Source organism: Falco peregrinus, chromosome 14 (genome assembly GCF_023634155.1).
Source record: "Falco peregrinus isolate bFalPer1 chromosome 14, bFalPer1.pri, whole genome shotgun sequence".
Taxonomy (NCBI): Eukaryota; Metazoa; Chordata; class Aves; order Falconiformes; family Falconidae; genus Falco; species Falco peregrinus.
In genome coordinates, this window is record NC_073734.1 from 16,002,844 (window position 1) to 16,013,228 (window position 10,385).

The window sequence follows — 10,385 nt, forward strand, 5'->3', positions numbered from 1 at the left end:
CCTGCAAACCCTCTGACAATTAAATATATTGCAGAAAGGGCACAGACACATTCAGGCTCCCTATTAGGGAAAACACTCATGTGCTTAGTTTAAGCATGTGGCTAAATCCATTCTTCTTTGCAAAATCTTTGAGACATAAGCACATGCCAAAGTGCATTCCTGAGTAAGGATGCTTCCCTGAACCGAGGCCATAATTCATTAAAACCCAAGGTGCATTTATCCTACTTTTTCCTGTGAGCAGGGATGTGAAAAAAGGGGAAGGGGGGGGGGGGGGGGGGAGAAAACAAGCAAAGAATTAATTTTGATTTGAAACTGATCTATGGTGACAAGGGGCATTTGGTTTTGTTGAAGTAACTAGAAGTGGGAAGTATTTCAGAAGATATCTAAATAAATCTTTTTTAAAGGGGTTTCTCTCTCTCTTTCTTTCTCTTCTTTTCCCCTCTAATTATCCATGTCTGGTAGTCTTGGATCTCAACCCCTTGTTATTTAAAATACATATTCATGGAACTATATTTTACAGTTGCACTGTTCTGGTTACAAAATAGCTTCTACTTTTCTAGGACATAATTTCATTTTGTTTAGCCAAGAATTCATTAAAGAAGCTATAAATAACCTCCTTTAAATATTTAGCCGTGAATAGAGGGTGGACTGGCATTGATGGCTTATTTTAGTACTAATGCAATATGCTTTAAAAAAAAAAAAAGTCCACATTTGAGCATGAATCAAGTTAATCATTAACACTTTCAACGTGATTCTCAGGATCTGCTTCAAACAGAGACTGCCCCCTCCCAGCCGGTGAGCTTCGGGCACGGGAGGGCCACACAACTTTCCCTTCAGTTCTTGCACCAAAACACAATTTGCACCATATCGCGGGGAACCTGCAGCCCCGCGGCTCTGGTGGGCTCTGGTGGGCTCTGGTGGGCTGCTCCCCCAGGCAGGGACCCCTGCTACCTGCCCCGTCTTGCCCCCCTGCAGCTTCTGCTCATGAAGCACCACCACCTTCCCAAGCACGCAGCAGAGAACGTCAGCGCTGGATGGAGCGCAGCCTTTTTTAAAAGCCACCTTAGAAAAAGCAGCCCCAATGCCTCCTCCTCCCCTTTAAGCACAGAGAAAATAAAACAAGTGTGGAGGAAGGGGGAGTTGGTGGCTCAGTTTAACTGTGAGGCTGCGAGGCGCGGCTGTTTTAGGGACAGGTGAGGAAACGGCATTAGCTGACCCCTGCTCACGGACGGCCAAGATCTGGAGAACCAGCTGCTGGCGGCTCTCAGGCTGCGTGTTTGCAAAACCACAGAACTGTGGCCAAAAGCAAGTCCTTCCTTACACCTCCCAGGTCTTTCTGCCTCACTTTTTAGGCTGTGGTTTGGTGATGTCTGCTGGAGAGTAACATCGGTTTAAGGTACTCCACCTCCCCACACCCTCTGCCAACGTTCTCCCTTGCCCTCGCTCCACACGCTACCCGTCTACCTGCGCTGGTGCAGGCACGCTGCGGAAGAGGTTAGAAAACTCACTAGCTTCAGATAAACACACACAACTATTAAAAAAAAAACCCAGAACACCCCGGAATCCAGTAGTTTTGTTTTTTAAACCCAGCTCTTGTCACCTACTATCATTCAAGGGGTGGCCCCAACAAAAGCTGTGTCAGCACAAGGGAGGGGGCAGCAAGCCGGTAGAAGGGGCAGCGGGGCAGGGACTCCGAGAGCCAGGATTGCTCTCAGTCATGAGAAGGATACACAGAACGGTACCCCGAGTGCTGCAGTGCTGTTGTGTTTTGAAATAAAGTTGAAGCATTAAGACATTTTTCCTTAGTGCTGACTCCCTCTGGGCATTCCCAAGACAATTACAATGTTTCCTGAGTATACAAAAGAACTGGGAGATTTTGTAATCAGAGCCTGAGTTTATGCTTCTCTCCTTAAGAGCATTCAATTTCCATGGACATTCATTAGCAGGAGGTTAAAACACAATGGCAGAAGAGAATGGACTGCTTTTATGTCCATGTGGTAGTAAACACTTCAAGCTAGAAATGCAAGTTCAAAATAAAAACCTCTCTGCCTTGTTTCCAAATTAGTAGTAAAGCAGCAAAAAACACACGACTTTCACAGCTTTTTTACTGAAAATTTAATTTTACAAAATACCCTTTTCCATCAAAGAAACTTCCCTGCAATGTACACGAACCCAGCGTTTTATAGATCTGTACAGTGAGATATCAGAGAGGTTTGAAAGAAGGAAAAAAACTTTCAGCAGACACCTAGTTGCAAAACTACAAGAATGTGAATACAAGTGTGTCTTAAAATGCTAAAGCAAGTAATGCAATATAATTGGTGAATCTATTTGAAATGTGAAAAGTTTCCTTAAAATGGTCCATATGGTATGTAGAACATCACAGCTGGCACAAAACTGCCTGTATTTAGGTTTAAACACAAAAACAATGTATGTGAGGAACAGTTTTTGAAAAAGAACCCAAGTGCTGCTATCATAAGGCAAACATATACAAAGGTGCTGACAGCACACAGGGAAATCGACAAAACAAGATGAATACTCAAGTGTTCAAACACTGAACTTTTTTTTTTTTTAATGTTGCCAATAAATGGTTCAAAAGATAACCAATGCCAAATTAACATAGGACACTCTTTTAACTAGCTAGGTGTAACGCATATAGTTTTACGTAATCTCAACAAATATGAAACTAGACATGATACCCCGACGTCAGCTGGCTAGGCAGGACCTAGTTAGTCTGTTGCATTCTGGCAGCTTTGAATTTTGAAATCCTCTTTGTAGTTTCTTCTGATGCTTCGGACAAAACTTCCTCTGATTTTCTCTCCAGAATGGTAGGCAGGACTGGGTGAGCAATGACTGGGTGTGGTATTAAGGAGGGAGACAAAGGCTCCTTCTCTATAACAGTTCCGGAAAATGCCTACAAAAGAAGAGAATACTCAAAATGAGCTAATAAAATGCAAATGTGAAGCTATGCCCATAAGGTCATTACCCTATATTAGCCTGATTAGGACTGTTATTTCTTTTAATCAAAAGTAAAGAAATATCTTTAAATCAATGATTGTTCCTTGCATAAGTAACCAAATCATAATTAACCTCAAAATATAGCTTGTTCAAAGACGACTGAATGAAAGACAGTGTCTTAAATGTACTACTTAAATCTCAATCCTACTGCACAAATGATCTAAAAACTTGCCTACTCACCGACACACGCTCAAGAAATAAACCAGCTGATGTAATATATAGTTTCATTTTGGATAAGAATTGAGAGATTTTGCAAACTTGGAGTATGTCAGCATTTCCATCATACGTCATATTTTATGACTTAATATCTTCTAATTGCATCAAGCTGACACACTGCATACAAATTGGCAAGCACGTATTTTGTTTGTTCTTTTTTCCTTACCAAATATGATCAAAAAATGGTGAAAGAAATTTATACTTAAGAGAACAGCAAACTCGCTTCCAACTATTTCTCTCTATAAAAGGTCTAATAAAAACATTTAATGTTTAAAAATGATAATTTATATGCAGCTGATTATATGACTTGAATCCTTTTTAACTTATCTAAGAAATGACCGTGATTCTTGGAAAACACTGGGAAAAAAGCAGCTCAGAACTACTTTTCATAAACGTATTTAAGAACAAATCACTCTACTATGTACTGAAAACACGAAAGTCCGAATGCCTAAGGACAAGGGGAAGCAGTTTACATCCAAGGTTTGATGATCATACAGGGCACAAAGGAATGCACACCAGATTTATTAACTATGCTTAGTTCTGCTTTTTCATAACTCAGTTACCAAGAAAAACAAAGCAAAACAAACCAGCCATTCTTTTCTTGCAGGACCTGCAAAAAAAGCAGTGTTTTTTTGTTTTCTGCTCCAATAGCCACAGTATGCCCAAAGCCGTGCCTGTGCACAACTGCACTGTTATAACAACACGCTCATTTTCAAAAACAGGTAAGCAAAATACAATTCAAGACAACTCTGGTGAAAGTAGAAACAAAAAAAGTTACTGAGTTGCAAGTGGTCACGGAGAAATAATGTATTTCAAACACCCACAAAAACAACCAAAAGCAAAACAGCAGCCTTTAAGAAGGCAAGTCTAATGAGTGTTTTGCTCACTCTCCTGCAGTTACTTAGCAAATACATTACATTGTAGAGAATAATCAAGTCATATTCAGAAAATGGACTAATGGGTAACTTCTAAAGTGTACTTAGATGTTTTATAAAAATATAGCAAATATATTCCAGGAAGTATGCAACGTTAAGTATCTAAGTCTACAGATGGATCTTCCACCATGAATCTTCACATCCTGCCTGGATGCATCTGTAGCTGCTTGTATGAAAAATGATGATAAACAATAGCTTTTATGAGGAATTCATTTCTTGTCAAAAATAATTTTTCTAAAAATAGTGTTTTCATTGAACTTGCCCGCTGCATTGGGAACTACTGAAAACTCAGCTTCATCTGGTTTGAAAAAATTAGTGTAAGTTCTCACAAAATAAAAATGAAGAATACCCTATGCCATGAATTTCAGAGCAGCGGCTACATTTAATTCTTGTGTTCATCCAGTCACTAAGCAACTGTACATTTTCCCTTACGTCTAACAGTCTCTTTTCTTTATGATGAAGCCCTGAACTTTCCAAACGCATGAAAATAGATTTGTTTGGGATCGCTAATGGCCCCAGTCTGGAATAGGATGAGTGGAGCAGTAATGCCTTCTTCCACAGGGCAATTCCTCTGCCTTTAGCATGTCCAAGTAATAACTCAGCTGATATTTCTGTGTTTTAAAACTTTAAAACACCACCTAGAAATTAGCTGTCTAGCAGCTGTGCAACACAGGTTACAGAGAATCAACTCTTCCCTCTCCACTATGAAGCACATAGTCTTTTTTTTTTTTTTTAATCCCACTGTATATCCTGCAGTGAAATTTTCAGGATGACCCAGTAGACATGACACTGGTTTCAGTAACACTGGCAAGCGACTACTTCGCCAGATCTTTACAGAACAGCTTCAGGTCTTGGGGAAGCCACATGACTCGTCTCCTTCCCCCCGCCCCTAGGATGCACATGACAGAAGCTTGTCACCTGATAATGTCCTTCTGAAGCAAACTAGGTAGGAGTTAGAAAATTATTTTAAAGATATCAAACTGATGGTATAGGCAACTACAGCCATTAGATTTCTCGTTTTTATCCCTGCCAACAATCAATAATTAATTAAAAACTGTACCTCGGTTGTCCCTGAAGAGGGAGGAAGCTTTTTTGGTAGCTGCTGCTGCCCCTCCTCCTCCTCTTCCTCCAGTATGCCTTCACTGTTGTCACTCTGAGTAGCTTCATCACAGCTAATACTCCTCTGAACTCCTCGTCTGTCATCAAACTCAGCAGCACTGTTCTCACTGGTATCGCTACAAACACTGTTCTCTCTGCTTCGAGACTTCAAAATTGATTTACGAGGGACATATTCTCCATTCACAACATCAACAAAGACTCTATAAAGGAAAATGTTAGCTTTAATAAACCATTTCAGGATCAGATGACAAATTTACAGTGATCTTGCTTTGTCTTTTGTACAAATTAATTATGATGTGCTTTTCCAACTTTTTCACTGCAGAATTACAACATCGTACCTTTAGAGGCATCTTATTTACCAACGTACAAGAATCAATTCTGCAGAGCAAACACTGTTATGCCCTTTATTCAAGCATTAAGTTGGTATGCTCTTCCAGCAGACAATGTATAGCTCTTTGAAAAGCATCAGAAAACAGAATAGCATGAGTTACAAAAAGTTAGAAAAAAGGTAAACTAAACGATTGTCAGGGTTGTTTCTGTAAAGAGAAACAGAAGATCACGAAGGAAGGTCCTCTAGAATAAAGTCCTTGTCAAATGTAGAATATAAAAACAAATACTTGAAGCATTCATTGCACATAGAAAAGATGAAGCTTTTTCCTGACAAGTGCTATAATCTGCTTTCAGCAACAAACAAACAAACAAAAATTTAAAAAATCAGCTTTTAAGATCACACCAACACGAAGACTCTTTTCAAGTATTAACAGACTGTAAACTGATAGAGAGGCCTCTTCCTACAGTTTGTACTCCCTCTCCGTGACTTAAAGAAGTCAAGGGTGGGTGGAGGAGAAAGAGTGGCATCAGAAGACAGTGCTGATTTTATCAAACTCACAAAGGAGGAGCCCGATGACTGGATGAGTTTTAATGGTGTTACTTGTCTCTTAACAGCTTTATTCATCAGGCACTCACCGGAACACTTGCATATCTCCACAGAAGATGGGAGCTCCTTTGCAGAGCTCAGGGAGAGCACCATGAACCTTTTACCTCATCTTCAGCCCCAGTAGCTGCCATTACAGGATGGGTTTTTACCTCTTCACGATTTGTGACACATTTTGTTAAATATTTAGGTGCCGGAATACACTGACATACAAACGCAGTGTGATTTTCACAAGCACTTAATCAACCAGTCTAATAGGTCTGGTGTTCATCTTTACAAACCTAAATACTTGTTTTAACTCTCCCGTCACCTTAGATTAGTGTTTTATACAGACTTCTGAGCCCAAGACTTTTTTAAACTCTTTCAGCGTGGTTGTTCTACAGGTGAGCACTTCTTTTTACAGAGAATAGAGACAGTAAAGGACTAAAGTCAGGGAGAGAGAATGCAAGAGAAATTATGCAAACAAAGACCTGAGTATATTCTGAAGATACTAGAAAGGAAGAGACGAAAAGAAACAATTAGTAACTGGAACAGGAGGACTATTACAAGTGACAGATCTGGTCAGTTATGTTTGAAAACAAACACAGGAGCAAATGACATAGAATTAACCAGAATATGTAAGGTAACTGCTGTATTCCCTCATGCAGGGCATACGTACTAGCAAATTTACTTCAATTTCAGAAACTCTGAAAAAAGTAGATAAATGACGAATTGCTAGTTGGAAAAGGAACTCTTAAGCTAAGAAGTGTTTTATGGATATGAAAGCATGGCAACCATGCAGAAGCCACAAACTTTCATTTTTAAGTAGTAAATTCAGTTCCAGCTGTTTCTTTTAGGGAATAGTAGGCTCGGCTTCATACTATAGGTGAACAGAAATGAAAAGCGAAGGTCTGCTAAGGGGAAAGCTCACATGCCAATGCTATAAATTACACACCGGTAAATGTCTGCTGGGGTTTTGATGTTAGGCAGTTCTGGAGTTGCATGGCCATTGCCACTGCTGTTCTTCCTTTTACGCTTGGCCTCTTCTTTCTTTTCACTGAATTTCAAAGTAGTATTTTTTCCTGTGTTTATTCTTACCTGAAAATTGAACACAAATGATGGTCTAGACCATAAAATCAACAATCGCCAGGCTGCAGATCAACTGACTTCTGACATTCTCCTATTCAAGCAGTTGGGGACTACAAAGCATAGATAAATTAAAACAAATGGATGAATGGTAACATTCACAGTGTGAACTGTTTATTCTTTACCACTTGCACTAGGCTGGGCCATTTCTTTGCACTAATGTGCACAGATTTTGCACATAGTATATGACAATCTACTTATTCAAACTCTCCTCAACAACTGAGCTGTTCAACAGTCAATTTCAAGTCAAGTAAAAAGTCATTTTAAAAACTCCTGGACAGGATACTACCTTTTACAGCCGCCAGAAGCCAGCACAGCAAGGTATACATTTCGAGATAATTTTTTAATACTGTATTTGAAACTGCAGGATTTAAACAGTGGGTTTCAAGCCCTCAAAAAAAAATCCAAATAAATGTCACCTATAGTTAGCATTCTAAATTATCTAAAATTTTCTATTTCAGATATGGTATATATGTCTCACATAATCTCTTGAGAGAAAGATAAAAATAATAAAGTACAAACCCTTTTAGGTTCAACAGTATGAGAGAAAAAAATAGTTGGAACAGAGTTATCTCCAATATCTATATCATCTTCATCATCGCTGTGATAATAACTAGAGCCATTAACTTGGCCACCAAACAAGCCTGAATTTGTTATTTCTTTATGGAAGTTGCCCTGAGTAGTACAGTCTTCTGCTCTAGATGTCCCATTCAGATCTGCCCTCTTATCTTCCTTCTCCTCTTCCGAAGAGGTTGTATCTTCTCCATTTGTCTCAACTGTATCAGGCATCCTATGAAATGAGAAATAGCTAAGTGAACCGAGACAACTCACACTCAAGACACACAGGCATACAAAATAATGAACAAGCCTGTACACCATTTTCTTTACCCAGATACTGTATTTTTAGCCCGACAGTGGAACCTTTTTTATACTCTGTAAGTATGACCATGTCCTTTCCATGTCAGCTGGAAACACCAAAACCGTGGCATTATGGCTAATGACACATGAATTGCGTTAGGATCAGAATAGATCTAAGGACGTCATTAAACACTAAACGTGTAACTCCTGCGTTGTGAACAATGGATTTTCCTAGCCTGTGGCAAATGGATTTTACTTCCTCCTTTTCTATCATCTGAAAGAAAAAATACTAGAACGCTGGCCTGCCACAGTTGCACAGAGGCAGATTTTAGCACCTTCGCCCTTGCAGTGCACTCCCTGTTCACGTCCCACCCTTCTCCCACCTATTATGATTTTAACTGCATCAGTCCAGTCAGTTATTTGCACTGACAGCGAGATCTTTTCTGTACAAACAGAACCACACCCCCACAGCTTTCTGAATGCCAAACCTTACTGTGCTACTGCAGCACTGTACCTGTCAAGTTCACCAAGTATCTCTTCTTGTCTCTCGAGCTCTTCTAAGCGGGCCCACAGTTCCTCCTCTGACTGGAAATGGCCCATTGATTTTGTATCACTTCCATTTGCTGGAAAATCTACCTCAAAAACGTTTGATACTTTTGGCTTTGAATGAGGTTTGTGAGCAGTTCGGTATTTTCCTGCGTGACAAAAAATAAGATGCAATTACTGAAGCAACTGACAAAAAGACATGGGGGGGACCACAAAGGAATTAAGGAATATGGGCAGAACATTTTCCATTTTGAATTATTGTTTAACTGTTTAAGTGAAACTGTCAATGAACCAGAGCACCAGCACAGGATAATAGTCTCCGGATGTTACAGAAATACCGAGGCAAAGCAAAGATGTTTATTTACAAAGCAGGAGACACTGATCCTATGACAGTTTTATTACAGCGTGGGGTTTTTTACCCTTTGTGCCAAACAGTAGACTTTGATTTGCTCGGATAGGTACCAACATGTGAATGTGACATTTGCTCACTGTCCCATTAACAGCACATTTTATTAACTGGGAAAACAAATTTAGTTTGTGCTTAAGCTCATTTTGGACAAAGTGACCTATATTTAAAAAGCAGTACTTTTTGTTTTGGGTTGTATTTTTTCAAATTTACAATGAAGATCATTAAAAGTTATCTCCAGAGTCATCTGGAAATTCTGACCAAAATCCAGTCATAGTGAATCACTTATTTTGGTGAAAAAGACCCGCTCTGAAAAACATACAAAAACCTGCCTTTCAGAAATGATAGATATAACCCCCTTTAAAGCTTCAGAGGTGACCTGAGGTATACACTTGTGAGTAAATGGTAGTCACTGACAAGTTCCTGCTGGCATTTAAAAGCTTTGCTACCTAGTAAAATGGTGCATCCATTGAGGATGGGGAATACTTTTTACTGTTTGAGTGCTGTCTAGCACATGGGGAACACGCCGCCTGCCAACAATACTAACACTTTAGCCCTGTACGTGTGAAGGGCAGGACTGCTTCTTTAATCCACCTTCCCCCCCCTGACTGGCAGGTCCCAGGGACACCGCCTGTTTCTGCACAGTCCCACACAGGGTCCCAAGGGAAGTTTCCCCCTGTCCATCAGCAGCCCCCCAACACAGCACCTCTTTACAGGGGTGAGGACCCTTCCCCTTCCATCACTGCCACAAGTACCCGCAGCATTTTGTCTGTACCACGGGACTCCAGCATCTACGGGTTTTTATGAAACTTTGCTTTGTGCATCTGATCAACAGTAGTGCAATGGCTTTGTTATTCAGCATCCTTCAAGTTCTAAAATCTCTACTAACCAATTGTGCGGCCATTTAAAAAAAAATTTAAGAATTCATGGCTTAAAGATATCCTTATTCAAATACGCCAGCTTATACTTTAATCCAGAGTTAAATACAAATTCAATAGCAACACTAAAAAGCAAACAGGTGACTGTAAGTTATGTTGGAATGTGTGTCCCCTACTCTTCCATGGGGTAGCATTTTTCATCATCTCATTAAGAAAAGGCTGAAATGTATTTTATTGAGATTTGAATATAAATTGAGGTAAGCCAAGTAATCAGAGTAGCTTGTGAGGATTTCATTTGGTATAATTACAAAATTAATAAATAAAATTTGGAAGGATTAGTTAACAATCTATTT

General features: G+C 39.7%; 1 protein-coding gene across 1 annotated transcript in view; it reads right to left on the reverse strand.

The window, feature by feature from the left end:
- Window positions 1–2,088: 2,088 nt before the first annotated feature.
- The window catches only part of URI1 (URI1 prefoldin like chaperone), a 44,833-nt gene continuing 36,536 nt past the window's right edge, over window positions 2,089–10,385 (reverse strand). The window contains exons 7-11 of the mRNA XM_055818451.1: window positions 8,717–8,897; window positions 7,867–8,134; window positions 7,154–7,296; window positions 5,227–5,485; window positions 2,089–2,911 (exon numbers count right to left, since the gene is read on the reverse strand). Of these exons, the coding sequence (XP_055674426.1) occupies window positions 2,723–2,911; window positions 5,227–5,485; window positions 7,154–7,296; window positions 7,867–8,134; window positions 8,717–8,897 (1,040 nt within the window). The 3' untranslated portion in view covers window positions 2,089–2,722. The remainder of the gene's footprint in view (window positions 2,912–5,226; window positions 5,486–7,153; window positions 7,297–7,866; window positions 8,135–8,716; window positions 8,898–10,385) is intronic.